General features: G+C 34.3%; 1 protein-coding gene across 1 annotated transcript in view; it reads right to left on the minus strand.

The window, feature by feature from the left end:
• IFT80 (intraflagellar transport 80) overlaps window positions 1-25,094 on the minus strand; it is a 58,643-nt gene that overhangs the window by 32,957 nt on the left and 592 nt on the right. Inside the window, exons 2-8 of the mRNA XM_029287272.1 lie at window positions 20,776-20,887; window positions 17,806-18,027; window positions 11,859-11,969; window positions 8,757-8,825; window positions 4,524-4,633; window positions 3,472-3,561; window positions 2,273-2,410 (exon numbers count right to left, since the gene is read on the minus strand). Of these exons, the coding sequence (XP_029143105.1) occupies window positions 2,273-2,410; window positions 3,472-3,561; window positions 4,524-4,633; window positions 8,757-8,825; window positions 11,859-11,969; window positions 17,806-18,027; window positions 20,776-20,812 (777 nt within the window). The 5' untranslated portion in view covers window positions 20,813-20,887. The remainder of the gene's footprint in view (window positions 1-2,272; window positions 2,411-3,471; window positions 3,562-4,523; window positions 4,634-8,756; window positions 8,826-11,858; window positions 11,970-17,805; window positions 18,028-20,775; window positions 20,888-25,094) is intronic.

Raw genomic sequence — 25,094 nt, forward strand, 5'->3', positions numbered from 1 at the left:
AGAGAGCATTACAGTAGTCCAGGCGGGAGGTGACAAGAGCATGGGTGACTGTGCGCAAGGCATCCCGGTCCAGAAAAGGCCGCAACTGGTGCACCAGGCGTACCCGGTAAAACGCCCCCCTGGCCACGGCCGTCAACTGGTCTTCCAGTGTCAGCCGTGGATCCAGGAGGACCCCCAAATTGCGTACCCTCTCCGAGGGGGCCAAAGATTCGCCCCCTATAGTCAGCGATGGAGTCAGTTATCTCTGTGTCTTATCTCTGTGTGTGTGTCTATCTTTGTGTGTGTCTCTATTTGTGTGTGTGTGTGTGTCTGTCTCTCTCTGTGTGTATCTCTGTGTATGTATCTGTGTGTCTGCCTCTCTCTGTGTCTATTTGTGTGTGTGTCTCTGTGTGTGTGTTTCTATTTGTGTGTCTCTCTGTGTCTATCTTTGTGTGTGTCTCTGTGTGTATGTGTGTCTCTATTTGTGTGTGTGTGTCTCTCTCTCTCTCGTGTCTATCTGTGTGTGTGTGTCTGTGTGTCTATCTCTCTCTGTGTGTCTATCCCAGTATGTATGTGTGTGTCTAGGGTGTGTGTGTGTCTGTGTCTCTCTGTGTGTGGGTCTCTATCTGTGTGCGCCTATCTCTCTCTCTGTGTCTATCTGTGTGTGTCTGTGTGTCTATCTGTGTGTTTGTGTGTCTGTATGTATATCTTTCCACAACCAGGAAGCCAGCTCCCCAGGAATGTTATTAAGTCCACCTGTCCATAATTGCTTCTCCAAGGTTGAGGGGGGACGGGGGACGGGTGGTAACTGGTGGCCAGGAATGGAAACTCCATTTGAGGAGGGTCTCGCTTTCACAGCAAAAGGGGAGGGGTCAGCCCCCCAACCCCTTTTCTCACGCTGCTCCTGCAGCTCCCAAGATCCTCTGGGCATCTTTGGGGGCCTGGGCCAGCTCGGACCCCAAAGGGAGCTGGGTTCGGCCCTGCCGGGGTCTGCCTGCCTTGGGTCTTCTGGCTTCCGTCTCCGGCTTCCTTCAGACCCCCTCCCTCCCTCCCAGCCGAGGACCCTCTGGAATGCAGCCCACCCCCCCTCCGCCCCCCAGCCCCTTCCCCGGCTCCGAATTCCTGGCATTGCTGTGAGATTGCAAACATCTGGCATCTGCAGCCGAGCCCCGTGGAAGAGACCAGCCTTCTCTGAGTTTGGGGAGGGGGCAGGGAGGCCGCCCCACTCCCCAGCCCCACTGACCCCCCCCTCCCTGCAGCCAGGATTAGCCAGGGGGGGAAAAAAACCCAGATCTTGATGTATTCAATTCAGGGGAGGACTTGTTTCCAGTCCTTCCCATTCCGCCCCGTTGCCCCAAGGCATTTATAAGCTACAAGTTGGAGCAAGGCTTGAAATTTTAGTGACAATCCAGCTGAATGTGTGTGTGTGTGTGTGTGTGTGTGAGAGAGAGAGAGAGAGAGAGAGTGTGTGTCATTTAGCAATTGCTTTAAAAAACAAAAATCAGAATCCCCCCCCCCNGGTTGTTTATGGTTGTTTGAAAAAAATATCCCTCTATATTCAAAAGAGTCACTAGAATGAGCAATGAAAATTAAAAACTATGAAATGACACAATCCAACACAACAGAATCTTGTACTAAAAGACAAGATGGAGTTAATTTGAGGAACTAATAACCATAATTTACATAATCAATTTCCTTAAGCTAACCACAGAATTTTGGAAGTGAAAAATAATAAAATATATAGAAACTGTCATCATCAGAAATCAAATTAACTGAAGAAAATACAGTTACAAATTTAACAAGTGATAGTTGGTAAATACTATGTCCATGGATTAAAAAAATCTTGCTGATGGCATGTAATAGAATGAGAAGCAAAACAGCTTTGAATTTAAGATATGTCTTATATTCATCTATAAATTTAATAAATTTACTCTTTATAATTCAAGAAAAATGTATAATTAAAATCTTAATCTTTAATCTCATTTTCTTGAGTTGTACAGGTAGTCCTCAACTTACAACCACAATTGAGCCCCTAATTTCTGTTGTTGAGACATTTGTTAAGTGAGTTTTGCCCCATTTTATGATCTTTCTTGATAAAACTGTAATATAGTTGTTAAGTAAATCTGGCTTCCCCACTGGCTTTGCTTGTTAGGAGGTCGCAAAAGGTGATCACATGACTTTGGGACACAGCAACAGTCATAAATATGAATTAGATGCCAATTATTTGAATTTTGATTAAGTGTAGTACACATAATACTTTATATGGATATATACAATTTGAACTATTACTTACCCCTGTTTTATCACAAAGTCGTAAAGTGTGAAAGGATCCAACAGCAAATAATTCCCCATCCAAAGCCCAAGCAACTGAAGTGATAGGATATTCATGGGACTGTGAGCTATACAGCAAACGACCATAGCTATCCCATACCTATTTTATTAAAGAACAAAAATCAAAGTCAAGATTTATATCATGATGTGATTTCATTTCAGTGAGCTTATGTGGGTTTTTTCCCCCGCACCCATGTAAAGTAATAATAATGCAATCTTTATTCAAAAACTTAATGATATTTAAAATTTCCAATCTAAGTATTTAACTATACTTGATTATGTTAGTACATTTACAGTGAATATTTCCCCAACAATATCATTTATTAACATAATGAAGATTTACTACGATTATTAGATTTTTAACTGACTTTTTAAAATTTGATCAATTCAAGGAGGTAAACATACCTAATTATATTTGCTTTGCCTCCTTAAATTTTTTTATAATTTTTTAAATTTTTAATTCAAAATTTTAACTCACATTCTATTTTTTATTTTTTATATATTTTTATTTTGTTTTATATTTTGTTTTTTACTTTATATATTGCATATCAATTGTTTTTATATTTTGATGTTTTATTGTACACCACCCAAAGTCCCTCTTTCAGAGATATGGATGGTTTAGAAATGTGAAATATAATTAAATAAATAATACTCATGCCTCCTATTTTCCCCACAACTCTCTGGGATGAACTGGGCTGGGACAAGGCCAAAATCATTCAGCCAGCTTTCATGTGTAAGAAAGGCCTCTTCTAGTTTCCAGGCCAGCACTTTAACCTCTTCAAAACTATGTCAGTAATTAAAATTGTAATTAATTGTAATTATAATTAATTACAATAAATAACAATTATAATTAATTATAAGTAAGTATGCAGTAAGTTTAAAACATTCTTGATACAGGTAATCAAATAGGTACCACAACCGGGACCAGTAATTCAGTCATTAAGTGAAGCAGTCATTAAGGGGAAAGGTGAGGATTGGTCATAACTGTGAACAGTTGCTAAATGAGACAGTCACTAAACAAGGATTACTTGTACTTGTTACACACACACACACACACAAATACTGTTTCAAGTGTAGTGAGATATTAGCTTCTTTTATTTAACTGCACTCCTTTTGATAGTTATTAGCATATTGTAAAATATTTTTGGAAAGAATGCATACCTTATATTTACAGTCTTCCCCAGCTGACAAAATAAGATCATTGACAGAATTCCAATCAACTTTTAGAATAATTCCATCATGAGCTTTCCACTGGGAACAAACAGGAAGAACAAAGAATATTTAAAATAAAGCTTATAATAGTGCAATAGTCCCAAGAGCTCTAAATATTAACAAGATATAGTATTAAGTGAGTGAGTTTTATCATTTTTAAATAAATAACATTTTAGTCAAAATATTTGATGTGCAGATACGAAAATTGAACTTCAGTTTGCAAAAAGACTGCATTAAGTTAGATTGTATAAACCATGTATATAGATTTGGTTAATTGAAACTTAAAATACATCTTTGTGCAGCTTTGTTACATATAATTGACACAATAAACTCAAGATGGATACTTGATGCCATTATTTAACAACCATTTCAATTAGCATATTTCCAGGTTACTTCTACTTGCTAATCTTACTAAGACACTGAACTGCTGTAAAAACAATTCCCACAATTTCACTTTAATACTGTACTATGCACTATTTTTTACAGTTCTTCTCTGAACAGGTGTTAATCCTCCCCCCCATTTTTCAAAATTAAATATTATAGAACTTTCATATTCAATTACAATTTGTAATCTAATTCCAGATTAAATTAATGCTGGGCTATTGTCCTGGTGCAGTGGGGTTAAGGCAGTGTTTCTCAACCTCAGCAGCTTTAAAATGTGTGCTGGCTTGGGGAATTCTGGGACTTGAAATCCACCCATCTTAGCTGTAATGTTACTTTTTAAAGCTAGCATGATGACATACATTAAGTAGTAAAGTAATAGCTATCTTAATTCAATTTGTCTTCTCTAAGTTTAGATTCTAAGATTTTGTATGGCAGGTACTTCTGAATACCAATTCTGACATAAATAGTGGCAATTCTACCAACACAATATATTCTCTGACTGCTATACATCACCATCCTTCACACAACAAAGATAAGATGAAGATTACTGTTTTGGATACTGTTCACTAAACATTTTGTAATGATTATAATTATTAAATAGTCTATATTAATAATACCTGTAAAACTTTAGCATTTGGCTGAAGTGGTTTGATAATCAACTGCTTTCCTGATGTGTAGAGAATCTTTTCAGAATCTGGACCCCATGCTACTGAATATATTGGTGTTCCTATAGAGATAAGGGAAGAAAAACACATACATATTGGTGCAAAATGCTACTATTATTTACATTCCAAAATAGTTTAATACTGTTCTAATCAATTTCAGTTTTATACAAAGTGCTAAAAAAGGATAAAATTATCAACAAAGGTAAACTTTTATTCATATAAGATTTTGCAAGGTTATACTCTCTCCATTCCTATATAACATTTATCTAAAACTGCTGGGGAGGTCATCCACCAGTATGGGATTGGAATTCACCAGGAGGCTATCCAAATCAGGATGGGGAAGAACAGGTTAAGACTCAATCCAGAATGCTAATAGCAAAGTATTAAAGGTGTCATAGAATAAAAAGTCTAGAGAGCACAAGATTGCCTGGTCAGGATCTTGACTATTGCTTTCTTCTTGTTTGTGATGTCACAGGATCATTTTATCATTTTATCAATGGAGAGATGGTTTAACATTTAATGCTGCTGTTCTGACAACACAAGAACAAGGGAAATCATCATTACAGAAAGCATGCCAATGGTGAGAAAACATTCCATTACTTAAGCAATAATTTATTAACACCTGACACATTCTATTCAGCTGCAAGGAGGGCAGCTTGTTGTATTCTTAATACACACTTGAAACCCAAAAAAGATTCCATTTGTAGTTATTAAAAAAGAACCAGTATCATCATCTGCCTGTATAAGATGTCAAATCTTACTCTGTACTTTCTCTGATCAAAAATAATCAACTTGAGAACAGCAGTGGATAAGGGTAGCAGGGTACATTATTTGGTTTAGCATAACTGGATAACAGCCAAGTCTTTGGGTTTATATTATTGATGAAAGTTTGTTTGAACTGCTAGAAGAGCATAAAATACTTTTTTAAAAATTCCAAATCTCCTAAGCTATCACTCAGACTTCATATGGAAAACAAAATGATCTTTACAAAGGTGGATTGTGACTTAATAATGGCAAGTCTGAAATATGTACGGTATAAGCTTTTGAAATCACACAAGGTTAAAGACCGACATTCTATCTGGATTCTAGTTAAAATAATGGATAGCAACACTATCACTAAGCACTGTGGTTGTTGAGCAGAAATCACATGACTGTGACAGATTTACAAGCTCCCTTCCACTGTTAACTGAATCACTATGATCACTAAATGAGACACCACATGACCTGAGTTCCTGATTTCTTGCACTTGACACAGCACCTCTAATTGGACCTAGAACAGTGGTTCTCAACCTTTTTAATGCCGCGACCCCCAACCGGTCATAAATCGAGGACTAAACCGGTTGTAAGTCGAGGACTAAACTGGTCGTAGGTCGAGGACTACCCAACCGGTTGTAAGTCGAGGACTTTCTCTGCCCGGGAGCGCCGCGCATGCGTGGTTCTGCCCCCTGTGCCAGCCGAGGCGTAGCTGACAAGCGGCAGAGAAGGAGCAGGCCGACCACCAGCTGGCCCAGCTCAAGGGAGGTAAGGCACCCGCTGAAAAAGGGGAAAAAAATGGCGGACAGCCTTGCTTAGCGACCCCCGTGAAATGGTCGATCGACCCCAAATGGGGTCGGGACCCATAGGTTGAGAACCGCTGACCTAGAACAAACTGGCAATCAATGCAGCTCGGGGAACAGAAGTCACTTCCAACTTTATTATTATTATTATTATTATTATTATTATTATTATTATTATTATTATTATTATTAAGTGTCATTTTAGAAGCATACATAACTATCTGCACTTCTGTATTTCCACCAACTGAAGCTTTTGGATATTCTTCAAAGGCAGCACCATGTAGAGTGCATTACACAGTAATCCAACTGGAAGGTGACTAGGGCATAAGTAACTGAGAGCACAGCTCCATGATCCAGGAATGGTATAAGTGGGCGTAACTGGTATACAACTCAAAGCTTTGCAAAAGGTCCTCCTAGTCATGACTGCCACCTGCTCTTACAGCAGGAGTCATAAATCTAGGAGGACCCCCAGATTGCACACCATGTCTGTCTGGGGCTATACAACCCCAACCAACACCAAAGATGACAAAGATAATGTAGAACACAATCAAAATATTTTTAAAGGAACAAGCCCCTGAAAGATATTAAGTTTTAAATATGTTATTGTCAAAAAAAAATGAAATAAAGTATTTCTTAGAAAGGGAGGTAGAGAGGATACTAAGATAAAGAAAGTTAACAGTGAGGGGAAAAGGACAAGATGATGGCATTGCTTTCTATCTTACTCTCTTCCTTCAGCATGGAAGTATGTAAAAGCAAACTGAAAAAACAAGCATACACAGGGAAGCATTCTTCTTGGCTAAGCTGCAACAAAAGAATTCCCTTCCCACAGAGAATCTCCAAATTATGAGCTACTACTGGCAAGATTGCAGGAATTTTTATCTGGATTGACTTTTGGGGGATGTGATGAAATCTTTAATATTACATTTTAGCATTTATTTTCTGTTGTATTCAGTTTTTATCACTTATTAGTCAAGCTCCGCACCCCAAATAGTTACTGAAACTCAAAGGTAATAAATTAAGGCCTGATATGGATTTGTCAGCAGAAAAAAAGCAGAAAAAGCAAAATAAATGCAGCCATGCTATTTCCTAGTTATTCATATCAAAGAACCAGAGCAGGACAACTTAAATGGGGATGAAATTTGTGTGAATGCAGAAATGGCCATAAAGCAAATTTACTGATATTTTTCAGTTAGGATCCAGCTCTGAATACAGTACTGAGATTGTGTCTTAGCTACATTCCAACTGTATGATTTGTGTGATTTCAGCTATCCAAACATCTTTACAGAATGCTGTATAATTGCATTATACAATACTAAACTAACATTCTCAATCAATACATTAAAACAATATACATTAGATTGCCACAATACATTATTCTCAGTTGAACTCATAATTTATTTATCTGGTTGAGGAAACAGCAGTAGAGACTCTCAGCAATCATCAAAGCAACATATAGTGAAAAAGAGTATAAATTCAAACAACATTAATTTAAAATTGAATAAAATTAAATATTGGAATAAATTAACAATGGAAAGCATGAGGATTTTACTATCTTCTTACCAATTTTAGTAATGATCTTTATCTATTGCTAACTTTCTTTGATATAAAGTTGTCAGAGATATTCTCCTCCAATTTTCATGGTAACACCACTGTAACTTGGCATAAAGATTTGCATACCACATTTAGTGATTGAGAAACTCAACTGAAGTATAATCGGATTATACTTTTGTTTCTCTAGGGATGCTGTTTCATTTCTAATTCAACAACAACAAAACGTACTAGACTGATCCAATTCTAAGGCGACTAGTTCATTATTTGACAAAATATTAGCTATTCTTTGTTCTCAATTGACTTCATCTGAAACTGAATCACCTAATCCACTGATAAGCTGCATTAGATCTTTTGGTTCCAGTTTTTGAAAAGTTAGTTTCAAAAAGGTATTCCCATCCATGGCTGACTCCATACCTAAGAAAAGTCCATATTTATGTTTATTAACTAAAAGGAAAATTTAGAAAAATAGTCCCTTTAATATAAATTACTCCTTTTGTATTTGCTCTTTGCTGGAAATTAACTTTGCTGGAAATCATTCAAGCTAATAAAATTAGGGAGCATTTAAAAAAAAAACCCTGAAAGGATAAATAGTGTAATGCCTCTTTATATATTTTATGGCTTATTTAAAATTACTCTAAGAAAAACTTAGGATAAAACAATTATCAGAGATTTGGAGAAGAGAAACAAAATCAATAAAACTATAGCTGGTTATCAAATAAATGACAATTGGAAAAAATGCTGCTTTAAATGAGAATTAAAAGAAGCAGAAATTCTAGAATAGGAAGTAATGTGAATACAAGGTGTTTGTGGGGAAATGTTTGATAGAAAAACTGGGGACTCCTTTCACTATATTCCATTTAAGATGTCAGTAAGACATCCAGTAAAGAAAAAATAGGTGATTTAGCATAGCTTTTGGACTTGTGCTGCAGCCCATCATCAGGGAATTTCTCATTCTCCAGAATGTGTATTCTGGAGAATTCTGAATTCAGAATGTGTATTCTGGAAAATGTGTATTCTGAAAAATTCAGAATTCAGGATTCTTAGGTGGAATTTCAACAATAAAGAAATAACAACTTACCTTGTTGTGCTAATGTGGATCTTAGCATTCCACTCTTGGACCAAATTTTAATTTGCCCATCTTCACCAACTAGAAATAAATAGCAAAGTCTTTGCCTAAATATGTTTTCAGCACTAAAATCCTTTAAAACTTTAAATATCATGTATTATGACTTTACCCCTAAAAAGCAGTACTAACAGTCTTCTCATTGCTTTTTGAGGAATTGTATGGTAAAAAGAACTATCATTCTCTAGGGCAGGGGTCTTCACACTTGGCCCTTTTATGACTTGTGGATTTCAACTCCCAGAATTCCTCAGCCAGCATGTCACCCCTGCTCTAGGGTGACTAATTCAAAGTTAAAAGGTTTCCTGAATATGTTAGCATAATAATCAATGTAATATTATTATTATCAATGTAAATGTTTTCTTCCTCTTTCTCTAAATATTCTTAAATCATCTAAATAAGAAAACATACAATGAAATTAACAGGCCTTCCAATTATCCTGAAAGATAGCAATGGCAAACTACTGCCAAGAAAACCTCAACTATATATATTTGTTAGAAATCAAGGCTGAGGTGAAGATATCTTACCATAGTCCTGTTTGAATAATTTTCTGAACCATCTTATGAATAATTTAAGAAGAAAATGTAAGGAAATGATAACTTCTAGTTTCGATTCTTCAATTTTTAAAAAGGAAACATTAACAAAGGGAAAAATACAATTTCCTAAATATGTATTGCATTTTCCTGTTTTTAAAGTTTTTATTCCTTCTGTATGTAAATGTATACACATACAAATCTCGAACGCTAACAGCAGAATTATTATTGTCACATGCAAAGGAGCAACAGTGATTATATATTTAATAAAAGCTGGCCCAGTCTATTTTATACAAATGGAAAATACACTTCCTATCGTATTGCCTGCATACTAAATATCTAAAGTTCACTAAAGTCCTATATTCAATTAACAATGGAATTTTGAATTTGACTTATTTCTGTGAATTGATAATGAAGACTATTTTATTACTATATTAATACAATGATTATATTCAGTATTTTCCTATTTTTCAATCTATAAACTGCACATAAATAGTAAGTATACACATATGTCATGTTTGTATCATGTACAGTATATGTCAACTTCTATTTACTCAGGGATTCATAGAAATATTTAATCTAATAGGGCACTTTACATAAAACAGTATATTGCAACTATTTTCACTGTTATATAAATCAATATAAGTGACAAGCAAGTAGTTTTTATTCCATGATGTTGCCTTTCAATCAGTTTACTACTGACTGAACTATACAATAAATGAAGTTTTTCATATCCAATGTAGCTTCTGGTTTAGCTACTTTCTGTATACACAAATGATAACGTATTATTAGAGTTTAAAGTAACATATTCTTCAAGCACAATAATGAAATAAATATGAATGTTCTGTATATGCCTAGTTATCTATCTTTATATAATTTCCATGCACTAAATATTTTATATAGTAGTCATGTTACTTCTTTTGCATCATGCAATTGAAAAAAATGAAGCAATTACACAACATGTTATTCTATCCTTTCTTTCAATTTCTGCACTTTAAAAAAAGGGCAATTCTCCTTCTGCATGTATTCTTGGGTTAACCATATTTTTTTAAAAAAATATGCTTTTTTTGTTTTAAATATGTTTTATTGATTTTTAACATAATCACAACAGTGTGTTGTCTGGCTTCTGGTTTTGGGCAGTAGCACAGCAGCCAAGTGATCGCAGGGCTTCGCACCCTACAGTCGATTTCTGCCTGTTAGAGGACCCTAAATGGGCCTGAAGTTGCCCTATAGAGACAACAAAAAAGGAAGGAAGTCCCGCCGATTGCAGAGACACATCAGTTGATCCGATTAGTTTGGAAAAAGCCCTTCAGAAACCAGCAGGAGGAAGGCTAACTTAACTTCAGAGTCTAGCCCAAGCTACAAGCAGCTGAAGCCCAAAAGCACTATTTTAAGCTGACTGTAAACAACGTGTTTGGAACTGGGTAAGAACAGTGATTTTCTCTCTTCTACTTGAAAATTGATTTCCTGGGGGAAAAAAAAAAGAAAAACCCCAAGAAGCAAAAAGCTTCCGAAAGTGAGAAGGGGGGGGGGGAATCTTTGCCCCACCCTCCTACAGACGGAAGCGGCGAATTAAACTTTTCAGGGGGAAAAGAAATATACTGAAATGAAATGAATATAAGACTCAATTTGGATAAGTTTGAAATCAATGGAATCTGTTAAGATTTTCCTCTTAAACTATGAAAATAGAAGTAAATAATAGAAGTAAACAATTGTCTATTACTGAAAAATGAACTGGTGCTAACATCTAGTGGTGGATGAAAATATACAACAGCAGTTGCTCTATCACAGGAGCTAGTAAAGCCCAGGAAAAGATAACTTGTTTCTGGTGACCTTCAATGTTTTAATAACAGAGAACACTGTGACAAAAAAGAGAGAACATTTTGGGCTATTTATAAAGTGAGAATTATAAACTTTAGAAAAAAAATTGACCTTTCTGAATTACAAATACCAACTCAACTGTGACTCTAAAGCTATCTGCTGAGATAGGAAAACCCTAATTTTTGACTATCATGGAAAACCAGAAATCTGCAGAAAGAATATATCAAAACAAAAAACAAAAAAAATACTTTCCAGAAGGAGATCTATTCTATGTTGCAACAAATCCAAACAATAATGTCAAACCACGAGGAAATTAAAAATAACTTTGAAAATATAAATGAACACATCTCCAATTTAACTTTACAACACAAAAATTCTCACAAAATAAAAATAGAGAGTGAACAGAAAAAACAGACAACTGAATACGAGACAGAGGAGAGAGATTTTAAGATGGAGCTTAACAATAAAAGGAAGTATGACTTAACCCAGATGGAAATTTTTTTACAGGAAATACTGGACATGGAAAAGAAAACCTATACTCTAAAGATCACAAAATAAGTTTGAGGACAAGAAAAAAAATGACAAAATGGATTCTGCCAGAAGAACTATGAGAACCTGAGAGACAAAAAATGATAAATAAAATCAAGAAAGAAAGAAAGAGTTAACTATATTCTTTCACGGTACACTTAGAGATGAATTCTGTTACCTGTAACAAGTGCGGTACCTTCATAATTCCATCTTCCTGCAAGTACAGCTCCACAGTGGGCTTCTACACTTTTTTCAACTCTTCCAGTTTTGGAAATCAAATGAAACTTACCTATAGGAATATTATATTAGTTATATTGCGTTAGAAACCTAATTTACATACAAAGATATTTTCTGAAAAACAGCATTTCATTCTTCTCTTTTTCTAATTTATTAGTCAACTTATTATTGTCAGTTTGTAAATACTTCTCACTAATATAAGTAATTGGTTTTAGTTCAACTGAAATTATTCACACATGTATGGTATTGAAATCAATAGGACAAATTAGAAAAACTAATTTATCTTGTTGAAAGAATCAGCTCTACAGTATATGTAGTTACAGGACACCTAAAGAAGAAATATGTTTTGCACTGAAAAGCCTGGGAAGATATGGTGGGAGGTTCTTAGCATGCTGTTCCAGAGGAAGGGAGATGCAGAGTTTGATTCTGGTAACTGGAACTTTATTGATCCAAGTGGCCATATTACTGTATTTAGGATTGGGCTGCTGTTGATAAATAGGTCTATTTGCAATAAGATCATGTTTACCCAAGCCTTAATGTACCTTTTGAAACTGAAGAATATTATGGTTCTTCACCATAGACAGATCATTTCTTATCCAAATGAGGATTATTAGCAATATAGTTCTTTGCAAGGCAAATGGTCTATACAGAAGCCTTATGGACCTTCATGTAAAACTGACCCATCTAGGACATACATCTAAAATTGGGATGATTAGCATCCCCCTATGATATATATATTTGAGGTGTCTACAAAAGGTGTTTTTCTGTATGTACTTACCGGTAACTCTCACAGAACAGCCTTCCCACGTGAAACCCAAATTGTTATCTCCTTGAAGATGCTTAGGAGCATAGTTAAACATTTATTCTGGGTCCCTGATTCATAACATGAGCAAAAGTCAGTAAGAATTTGTTCTTGATAGATCTTGGCATAATTTCTCTTGCTCACTTTAGCAAATAATTTATAAAGTACCCCAAAACATTAAGAAACTAATCAAGAATGGACTGGATAGCTTCATAATTATATCAATACTTTTGGGGCTTAAAAACTATTTTCAAATAATGTCATCTGCAAGATTTCATCAAAAAGGAGATATCAAGTGAGATTGAACAAGGATCACTCTGTATTTTCTATTAATATTTTACGTAATAATTTTGGCAGAAGAAGTGGGAGAAATGCCTATCAGAGTTGCATATGACACAAAATTGGGGGGGAATAGTTAAAAAAGAAATAAAATTCAAAGTAGTTTTGATAGGTTAGAGAAATGGGTTAAAAGTAATGCAATGATATTTAACAGAAACAAAAATCAAGTAGATGTATGTATTCAAAGGGAGACTAGGCTTGATAATGGTAATGGTTCTAATACAAGACATATAAATTCAACATTAATTATGAACACATTTTTTCACTATCGTTTTTTTTAACGAGTGATTTCCCTGAATAGAGTTCTGTCAGGACAGTCTAAGTGATAAAAAATCCACAATTACATATTATTACAAAGAAAACCACATGGACACATTAGGTTACCAAGAACTGAGATAAGTTCAAAGAAGACTACAGTTCTCGCTTACGTTAAGACGAAGATGTTTTCTATCCTAGAATTGGTGGACTTTAATTATCAAAACCCACATTGAACATGGGCTCAGAAACAGATAAAAAACAGAGCAGAGTGTTAATAGTCAATATGAAAAATAATTAGGTGAATTTGGCACCTCAAGGAAAAGTTGCCGGGTTAGGGCACTTCAGGCAGCCACTTACCCTCAAAAACTTTGTGTCAAAATGCACATTCCTAATTGCTAAACTCCATCCTCTCACTAAGTAGGATAGTACTCCCATTTCTCATTCTAAATCCTGATAGAAGGTTGTTAACAATAAGATGTCCAATTTGGTAAAAGCTCTTGAAGTATCTGTTGTTTGCTGCTAGAAAATAAATTCTATTATGAGCTAAATACTGAAGTTATTGCATTGCACTAGGGGAAAATGTCTTACAATTCTAAGTGTAAAAAGATGCTGAGGAAGGATTAAGACTAAAAGCCTATTGAAATTATGAAAGACTCCTAATTTTTTTTCTCACAAATGTACAAGCAATCATGAACTGTAACTACATTGCAGCATTAATGCATCCATCAATAATGAAACTAAATATTAATACATTTGCTGGAATTGATATATTCTTTTCATTACTGCTGTAAATTAGACTTAAAAAATTAAAACTTTTAGTAAGAAACTTTTGCTAATATAGCTGGAACAAAAAATGAAAAGATTCAGTTTCAACTTCAACTTTGTATCTATTCCTTTTTCCGTTTTTTATTAATTACTGAAGCCATGAAGATTCTCAATATTGAAACATTTTTGCTGTTCTGAAAATTATTCAAATAAGATATTAGCAGGCTTTTCAAGTACAGTATGCACAAAACTATGTCCGTTATATTCATTTGCTACCACAAACCCTTTAAATATTCTGTTCCAATTTTAACAATTAGTCATCAGTGAAACAAAAACTAGTAGAGGGAAACATTTTTAAAGAACCAGTACAGATTATACTGAAAAGCAGACTGAATAAAAAGGTTATGTACAAGTATTTGTAAAAATATTGATAAATAATTTTAATTCCCCTTTGCCAAATAGAAATGGACCTTTATATAAATGTAATTTTCAATCTATCAAAGAATAAAGTAATTAATATTAAAGTGACTACTCCAAATTAAGCATTATTCAGTTCAGTAGGACTTATATTCAAATCAGCCTTTTCAGGAATAAAGCCAATGATTAGGAAAAACTTCATATAAACAGAAAGTGGAGTGGTTGATTTGAATAGCAGATGAAATTGAAGAACGTGTTTTGATGTGTGGAAAATGGAACTGCTAGTTTTAACCTGAGTTTTGAAGGTAAAGATTATAGTACAAAAACCTTGTTAAACATAAGTGATGGCATTAGTAAATGATTGATGTTAAAGTGAGTCTGTATTAAGAGGGAATCATAACATCTGCAGCTACCATCAGTTTACTTGTTGTGAAGTCACATCCCTATTATTTCAAACTCAGAATTAAGTTATTAACATTTCTTATGAAATTATCACCTAATTAAACTGACTTCTCAGAACATCTCCATGTTGTTTTCTCTTTCTTTCAACTTTCACTGGGTCTGTACATTGTATGGTTTATTTATCATACTGTTTGAATATAATCCTTGTAGTTTATAGCTTAGCATAGTGTAAACCCTGCTGATTAGTAGCTATGATTTGCTGAATAAAACATAAACTCTTAGCAAGATGCAAGAACCCAGTTATACTGTTAGTATTTCATTGACGAATACATTTGAAATATATTCTTCTGGAGACTAGTTTGACAAATTTGCATTTTTAATTTGTCAAGTTATTTGATCATGGATATTCCAAAATTTTCAGGAGCAAATAATGATTAGAATATCATTATAGGGGATCTGGGAGGAACCTATTAGTCCTGACATTTAATTTGATTTTTTCTTTATTGTTGAAGTGTGTGGTATCAACATGCACATATCAAAAAAGGCTTGTGAGGTGTTGATAAAAAAAGGGATTTAAAAATTAATTGGACATCAATTGTTCCATTATCCAGAAGATCTATAAGTGGAGAAAATTTCAAACAACTGAAACTTGTCAGGTCCAGGCAGTCCCAGCAAAACCACAAAGAATCACATGCATAATGCCCCATAGGAAAATACCATATTTAGTATCGGAATTACATAAAATGACAACTTCTTTGCAATAAAAGCAAATGGGAACATATGTCTTAATTCATATCACAGCAGAGCAAAGGGTATTGCATTTCAATGTACTTCTAAGCAAACCAACAGCATCTTAACATCCCTTTTGATAGACATAAAATTATTTTTTCTAAACCACCACTTCCCCCTAACATTTATCTTTTACTGTGTTAATATGTGTTTTCAGCAACTGTTTGATTATGCCAAAATTTGATTCTGAAAAATAACACAATTGTGTTAAAGGTTAACATACCATACCAGTTATGTTGACTTATATTTCAATAGTATTTGAGTTAATCTGGCATATTTTGCCAATTGCTTTCTTAAATATTTTTATCCCAAGTGGGAACACATATGCAAACAGATCTCCCTCATATCAAATATATCACACTAGAGCTAGTGCAGTTACTGTGCAAAATTGTTTACATTTTGAAAAAGAGGGGAGAAAGAATGGAAGAGAGAACAGAGGACAGAAAATGCCCTGATTTACAGATAGAAATTAGTCAAGATTTGTTTTGATTCACTGTGTACAAATGTACCAAGCTTTATATTTTATTTAAATGATTATATATGCTACATATTCTTGTAATCGCTGCAGGTAACTTTGTTAAAACATCCATAAAACAATTATTAAATGATAAAATGAGTAAAAATCCAAAACCAGTAACAATGTAAAAAGGTAAGTGTGCAGTAAGTATGTAAATAATTCCTAAATTTAGGTCAGGCAAAGACTTTGCCTCAGTTCAGTGGCAGTTCACTCCATACCATAGGCCCTATCTTAGAAAAAGCCAATTGAATATTAATGTTAATTGCATCCATGACAAAACCCAGCAAATTTGACTGGTCAATGATTCAAAAGTGTGGTGATTCTGTATAGGAACAGGGGTAAATAATGTGATCCTAAGCCATGTGACACTTTAACCTTCATTGTAAGCCCCTTGAATTGGGCCAGGAAAACAACATGCTAAGCATTTCAATACAACAACTAAAATGATAAATTAGACAGACCATACCCCCTACCCCCAATATAAAACACTTATCAGGGCAACCAAAACTGTATCTAAGTTCAATTGTCTTTGGACAAATTCTTTCTTGCTCTTCACACATACATATGGATAATATACTGTACACACCATCAAAAATCTTTTAAAAGATATACCTTACAAAAATATATTATAAGGCTAATACACACACTTCATTAAAGAAACTGAAAAACATTTCAACTACATAGACAATGCATCAAATCAACACTATTGTCATTTGTTTCCATGTAACAGAATAACAGAATACAGAGTTGGAAGGGATCTTGGAGGTCTTCTAGTCCAACCCGCCTACTCAAGACAGAGACCCTATATTATTTCAGACAAATGGCTGTGCAGTCTCTTTTTAAAAGCCTCCAGTAATGGAGTACCCATAACTTCTGAAGGCAAGCTGTTCCACTGGTTCATTGTTTTCACTGTCAGGAAATTTCTCCTTAGTTCCAGGTTCTCCTTGATTAGTTTCCAAACACTGCTTCTTGTCTTGCCTTCTAGTGTTTTAATAAATAGGTTGAGCCCCTCTTCTTTGTGGCAGCCTCTCAAATATTGGAACATTGCTATCATGTCACTCCTAGTCCTTCGTTTCGTTAGACTAGACAAATCCAATTCCTGCAACCATTCTTCATATGTTTTAGCCTCCAGCCCCTTAATCATCTTTGCTGCTCTTCTCTGCACTCTTTCCAGAGTCTCAACATTTTTTTTATATTGTGGTGACCAAAACTGGATTCAGTATTCCAAGTATGGTCTTACCAAGGCCTTATAAAATGATACTAACATAATGTAAAAGTTCTTACCCAGTAAACCACCACAAATATATTGTATAATAAAAGAAAAAAAAACATAAGCAGAGAGTAACTTGGGGAGGCCACATGGTTAGAAAAATAATTGAAGGGAAAAACAAATAAGAAATTGGCCAAAATATATTAATTTGCTTGTCTTAAAGATCAACTTTACATTGTTTGAACAATAGTGGGCAAAACAAATTCTGCATAGTGTTATGTGCAAATGCAATCAATGTGACAATGAATCTAACATTAGTGATTTAGGAGGGTATATCATATTTTGATAATACTCCAAAATGAATAATATACATTTTCAAGGCCACTTACCATCAGAACTTGTAAGTACAAAATTCTCAGCATGGGTTTGTCTCTTTCCACCTAAACTTTTAGGAAACCAGTGAAGATCTAGAGGATAGATATCATCAGGAAGCTTGACAACTTGTGCTGTTTCTCCATTTAACAAGTTCCATTTTATAATTTGGTGATCATCGCTACATGAATATAGTTCATCTGCTGTTGTCCATCCCACACAACTAACTAATTCCTTATGTTTTGAAAGAATTAAGGAATAACATTATTTCTAACACATCTGACTCATGCATTATTCAAAAAGAATTTACATTTGTTTTAAAAATTGAGACAATAAATATTACAGTACATTTTATTTTAAAATCTCATCATCTGAATATTCCAGCACAAAAAAAATACATGGATTGGTATGCTTAATCCTAGAATTTACAACAAATATTTGTACAATTTTGTTTGTATGAGGGCTGCTTTTCTCAAATGACAGTATCATATTATAACATCTACTCTTCAGAGAATGTGAATAAAGATTAATTAGCACATAGTAAAAATATTGCCTTGAATCCAAATCCAGCTGTAAATCCACTGAAATCATTCACTCAATCATTACTGACCTGTTTAATTTAAACAGAACTTACACAATCTGAACTTTTCCTAGAGAACAGCAATATAATATTGCAAACTGTAGAAGTTTTAACAATTAAAAAGCCTGTTTATATTCCTTTATTTTGAGAACAAGCTATTTATTCCTATTCATGTTTTTTAATCCATTATCAATCAATAGAAGATTCCTTTTATTCCTTGTTGTTGAAGTGTTTAACAATGAACAGTTTAGATGTTTCAGAAAACTATCAAATTACCCTTATTCCACATGTTTTCCATATTCTCGAAACCTTTAGCAGATCAACATGATTTTATTTTACAAACCCTATTTAGTTCTCTTCAAAACCCTTGATCATATTTTTATATGAGGAGAAACTGTATCCAACTCAGTCCTACTAAGACCAAGTAGTTGTGGGTGTTAGGTTGTCCAGATCTGGGGATACCTCATCTTTCTATTTGGCAAGGCTTGCATTTCCCTATTCAGAGCTAGTGTACTACATGAGGAGTCTTTCTGGACTCACAGATCCTGCTCAAAGAAGAGGTGGCAGATGTGGCCAGGAAGGCTTTTGCACAACTTCAACTGGTGTGACAGTTGTACCCTTTCCTAGATCAGGGGGCCCTTCACACTGTTACTCATGCCCTGATCATGTCACAATCTAATTACTGCAATTCAGTCTACACTGAACTGTCTTTGAAGACAACCAGGAAGCTTCAACTGGCCCAGAATGCACCAGTGTGGACAGTTGTAGGCACTTTATTTATTAAATTTCTATGCCACCCATCTCACTGATGAAAACTCTGGGTAGCTTACAATATAATAAAAAGTTTTAAAGTGCAACTACAATGAGAAAAAATTGAAAAGAAGTTAAAAGTTAAAAACAAAGGTGATGGGTGTCCAGTGGGTGAGAATCTTCTCTATCCCGTCAGCCAGCCCAAATGTAGCAGACCCCTCCTGGAGCCCCAGGCCAAGTGGCAGAGTCAACTTTTTAGGCTCTTCCTGAAGGCCAGGAATGTGGGAGTAGACCTCATCTCTGACAGGAGAATATTCCAGAGGCAAAGGCCACAACAGAAAAGGCTCTTCTCCTGGATCTCACCAGTTGAATTTCTTTGGCTGACGGGATCAGAAGTAGGCCCTTTCCATTGGGATGAGTGGTGTAGGTTAGTCCAATCAGGTGAGATGGTTCCTCAGGTACCCTGTGTCCATGTAATACGTATATCTGTTTCTGATTCAGCACTGGTTATCAGTTTGCTACTGGGAATGATTCAAGGTTCTGGTTGTTATCTATAAAGCCAACAAGATACATTTTTTCCCAATAGCATCTACCCCGCTGATTCAATCTTACAGAGTTTGCACAATTTGAGTTCTTTGATTAAACTATCTATCTACTGTATCTATCTACTGGAACTCCAAAAGTGTACCTTTTCTGTAGCAGTACCTATCCTCTAGAATGAAGTTTCCCCACAAATCCCGTGGCCTCTCCTTGCTATATTATTTAGAAGGACCTGGAAGATTTGGTTCTTTGGCTAAACAGTGAGGGAGAGTGAAGTCCTTTATTTCATTCTAATCCAGTTTCCTCTTCTTGTCATCTTTTATTTTTCCTTTGTTATTAATAATATTTCTCATTTTACTTGTAAGCTGCCATAGTAGCTGGGAGTTAATCAGCACACAAATTTGATAAATAAATTGAAATTAATCCTTGTTTCTTTCTTCCTAGTGTTTCATCCAAGTTCTTATTGCGAAGAAATAGCAAAACAATTCTAAAACCATCTACAACAGGGGTCCCCAACCCCCGGTCCGTGGACCAGTACCGAGCCGCGGCAAACAAGCAAAGCCCCATCTGTGAGATGCAGGCAGCACACAAAACCACGCACCCTCCGGTCCATGGAAAAACCTCTCTCCGTGGAACCAGTTCCTGGTGCCCAATAGGTTGGGGACCTCTGATCTACAACAATCAAGATTTACTTACAATAAAGTAAATTATTTCAGAGTACATGGGAAACAGATCCTGATGTTGGGAACTTTAACATCAAAAGTGTATCAAAATTTGGCTATAAAAATAATAAGAGATTGTCTCAAAATTTTGGCTGACATGTTCAACCGAGATAATTTACATACTTGGATTATGCAGTTATTATTTCATAAATGAAGTGTTTTCATTCTATTTTTTTCTTTATATCACTGTAATATTTTACTGAAAATGGATAATAATTCTTAAAATGGCAGGGGGAATTTTGATTTGCACAAAATGACTTTGCTTGGGCCAGTACAGGATACCATCCATTTTATTGTCTTATCATGTATAATTTTTAAAATATAAATTACTACAAACATTGAGAAACAATGTCCACTACATTGGCAACATTATTTCAGACACAAAGAAAGGATATGCTTTGGTTCTTTTAGCAGTGATATCTTTAACCTCATTTGGACTATATTTTCTATGCTGATAATCCAGCAGATTCATGGACGAAGAGATGTTGTCTTCACTGCACACGTTATCTGTAAATATTTAAAAAAATCATTAATAGACCATCCTCTAAGACTAGATAATAGACTAACACTTTAATAAATGCAAAGATAATTTACAGACTGTTTTGTCCAAAGTAGCAATACAGAGATATTTTTCAATTTTCCTGAATTTTCAACTCTGTTTCATAATTATTGGTTTATGAAGATCCACATCTATATGAATTGGCTTGGAACAGTCTTCTAAAACTTCCTGTTATAATTTTACCAATGTAATATACAATCCAAGTTTACTTCTTTTTTCTATTTAAAAGTTCCAGAAAGAGGAGTCCAAACAGGTATAAAGAGGTTTTGAAACATTAAATGTTGAGAAGCTGAAATGTATCCAAGATGGCGGGTACCTGGAAGTAACAATAAGCTTTTTCTTGGAATAAGCTGAATTCCCCTGTACAATCAGGTTCCAGCTGTACAGATGGCCTGCAGATCTTTTGGTATCTTAGCCATCACCTAGGATTAGACTGGACTTTGGTCATTTTATACTGAAAATTGTTGAAGGAAAAGTCTTCATCAACACATTATTCACATCTGGGTTAGATTACAGGTAGTCCTCGACTTACAACAGTTCATTTAGTGACCATTCAAAATTACAACGGCACTTAAAAAAGTGACTTATGACCGTTTTCCATGCTTACGACCATTGCAGCATCCCCATAGTCACATGATCAAAATTCAGATGGGTGATATTTATAATGGTTGCAGTGTCCTGGGATCATGTGGTCACCTTTTGCAACCTTCTGACAAGCCAAGTAAACGGGGAAGCCAGATTCATTTAACAACCATGTTATTAGCTTAACAAAGGAAATGATTCACTAAACAACTACAGCAAGAAAAGTCGTAAAATGGGGCAAACTCATTTAACAAATGTTTCACTTAGCAACAGAAACTTTGGGCTCAATTGTGGTTATAACTCGAGGACTACCTGTATTTCACTGTGTTCTGTAAGATGCATGTGTGAACAACTCTGGCACAGTCCAAAGGTTCATTTCAATTATTTCAAACTGTTGTTTGAAATTTTAAACATAAAACAAAAATCCTAAAATATTGCTGATATACTTGGAGTTTTTATGTTTTAAGCATATAAGCATATTTTAAAGGACCTATTTTTAAATTATTTTATTGTAATATAACCATTTTACATTTTACCTATTCTTTAGGATTTTGTTCTAAAATGTAATACACACTTGTATGAAAATTAAATACTAATATATAAATTGCAAATATTTCCTCTGACCCAAACTAATAAAAAATGAATATAATTATATGCATAAGAATGAAAAAATATTGACCATGGTCATAATGGTCAATATTGGTAATTTATTAAACATTAATATTAATATTGGGTCTATTTCCTGGTATAAACTGAAAAGTAAGAAATAATATTTATCTACAAAAAGCAGAAAACGATACAAAATGCTCTGCAAAACAATGGATCTCATGTAACTTCTACAATGAAAGGTACTTGCATTTGCTTATTCAGAAGAGCATATCCTATTAATTAGAACATATGTTTTCTAATCTCTTGGGAGTCCTATGACAAATGGACTACAACCCACTGAAGAATTACTACACAAAGGTTTTTCCAAAGCCCAAAATAGATACATCTACAGGACATATCAATTTTCCCCAGAGTATTTAACTTAACCTAATTTGAAAGGGGAAAAAAAGACATTTCTTATCAATTTAATTTCTAAAAGGTCAGAGGGTTGAACTTTTTGTAAATGCTAAATTAGGCATAAATACACATGTTAGTAACATAGAATAAGCAAGATCAGGCTTAAGAGCTGGTTAACTTAAAAGACAAATGCTGTTTCAAGCATAATCTTTATATCTTAAAATAATTTATTTTATCCAGTTATAATATAGGTGAAACTTCTGTCATTTATTAACTAAATATGAAAATGATGTAATATGAGAGTACATCATATAACCTTGTTACTGTATTTTAAAAATAAAGTTTTTTTATACAATACTTTTAAAATGAAAACAAGTTTCAATAAATCACATTCTGGCTCACAATCTCATATCTATGTGTGAATATACATCTTGAGATTCTGTTTCTGATTATGGCCCTGAAATTCTCCTTTCAATTGCTGATTCAAATTTTTTTCTCACTACACAAGATGCAGAGAGCTTCCATTTTATAACTGCTAATATATATTTATATAAAAAATGTTTTAAGAGTTTACCAAAAAATCATGTTAATTTTAATCTTAGTTACATAACTTTCCTCTACAGATATTTCACATCAAAATTTCAGTAAATATTATACTCCTGAGGTTAAAATGGCTAAATATGTAGAAATACTAATTAAAAATCTATTGTTTTCAGTGAATAAATAAATCTAACTTTTCACAACTTGTTTGTAATTTTTTTATATTATTTTACATTATCAGGATAAATCAAGGATTTAGACTATTCTTGATAGTCATTTTAGTATCAATGATACTGAAAGCATATTTTTACTATTGTAACAATGTATTTATTCCCCATCCTTTAGCCAAGATGAATTTCCAAAGAATGTTACAATTACTATCCACAAAAAAGTAAATATATTAAAAATGAGAAGAGTGTTTAACAAACCCAAAACCTACTTGTTTTGAAGAGCAATTAGCTGCGATCACCTATAATAAAGTATAATTTAATCTTAGTTTGATAAATATAAATGGCTAGATTCCTATGTTATACTAAATCTTTCAGAAGGCACAATGACTATGCTAAACCAAAGCCAAATAAATTACACCATGGCTTAATATGACATTTACACCTAGTCAACATGTTAGTCTTAGCAGCAGAAATTCCCTTATATGAAATATGCCAGAATCTATGAAACATATTGCTTAATAAAAGTATTGGGTTTTAAGGTCCCACAGGGTTGTATTTTCTACTGCAAGAGATTGTCATAACAACTGCACAGGAACACACCAAGAGTGCAAAGTAAGGGAGAAATTTTACAGTACTGGAAATATTTGTATAATTTACTCAGTTGTTTGCAAGCTTTTGGTAAAAGTTATCTGAATTTCAGAGGGAGTTCATTACATGCTATGCTTTTCTTAGATGAAAAATCAGAGAGGTCAGTAATTTTACAACTACAATAAGCTTAGTTAATGCCTTAAATTTATATAGCTTGGAGGGAAATTAGCCTATACTACCTCGGGTTATATGCTTCTATGAAACTTTGCCTTATTACTAGATCCTCAGTTTTGTTCTTTAGTATAACTACACTGTAATTTTCTCTTTTAATAAATTTATTACACATGACAAATTGAGAATGAAGTTTTACCTCTGAACCATTGCTGCTAACTCTAACAAACTTATAATTTCTGGAAATATTTTCTTGCAGGGTGGCATGGTGGCTTGGCTGTTAAGATGCTGGGCTTGTCGGCTGGAAAGCCAACAGTTGGTATCCTAGCAGGGTGAGCACCTGTCTTTCCACCTAGCAGTTTGAAAGCATGCAAATGCAAGTAGATAAATAGGTAGCACTTTGGTGGGAGGAAACAGAGTTCCGTGACATCATACTGGCCACGACTGCTAAAATTTCTTTGGACAGCGCTGGCTCAATGGCCTTGAAACAGAGATGAATGCTGTCCTCTATATTCGGCAACAACAAGCAGAGTAAAATCTGCAGGGACTACTTCCTTTCCTTTCTTGTTGCAAATTTCCATAAATGTGAATTTTAATTCAAATTCCCAAGGAAATATGTACTAAAAGAACTGAAAATCTTCTCCGTCACTTCTTTATCTATTGGTAATATAACTGAAAACACATTTTTAATGTGCAATGTAGTTTAATCGTTAATTGGCATTCTACATTGCAAGACTCGGGTATTCAGTGAGATTATGGACTCCTGACTCCATCTTTTCGTGTAGTTTAATTTGGCAATCAAACTAAAATGCAGTAAAATATGCAACGTTTACTAATGAGACACTCTTTTTTTCCTCTCTAATAAGATTGTGATAATGAGACATTCATAAATTTATTTCCTGTTTCAAAGACTCAGAATGATGTAGTAGTGTAATAAAGTGTTAGCATTTCAGTAAAGGTAGGCAATAGCAAACCTTCATTTCAAAATCTATTCCGTTTTTAACAAGGATGAGCTTGTTAACTTTCATACCTCCACTAACTTTCGGTTCGGAAATCTTTTCTAATATTTTTATATGGCGAATTTAACTTAAAAGAAAAC

This window comes from Protobothrops mucrosquamatus, unplaced genomic scaffold (genome assembly GCF_001527695.2).
Source record: "Protobothrops mucrosquamatus isolate PMUCROS unplaced genomic scaffold, P.Mucros_1.0 scaffold_281, whole genome shotgun sequence".
NCBI lineage: Eukaryota > Metazoa > Chordata > Lepidosauria > Squamata > Viperidae > Protobothrops > Protobothrops mucrosquamatus.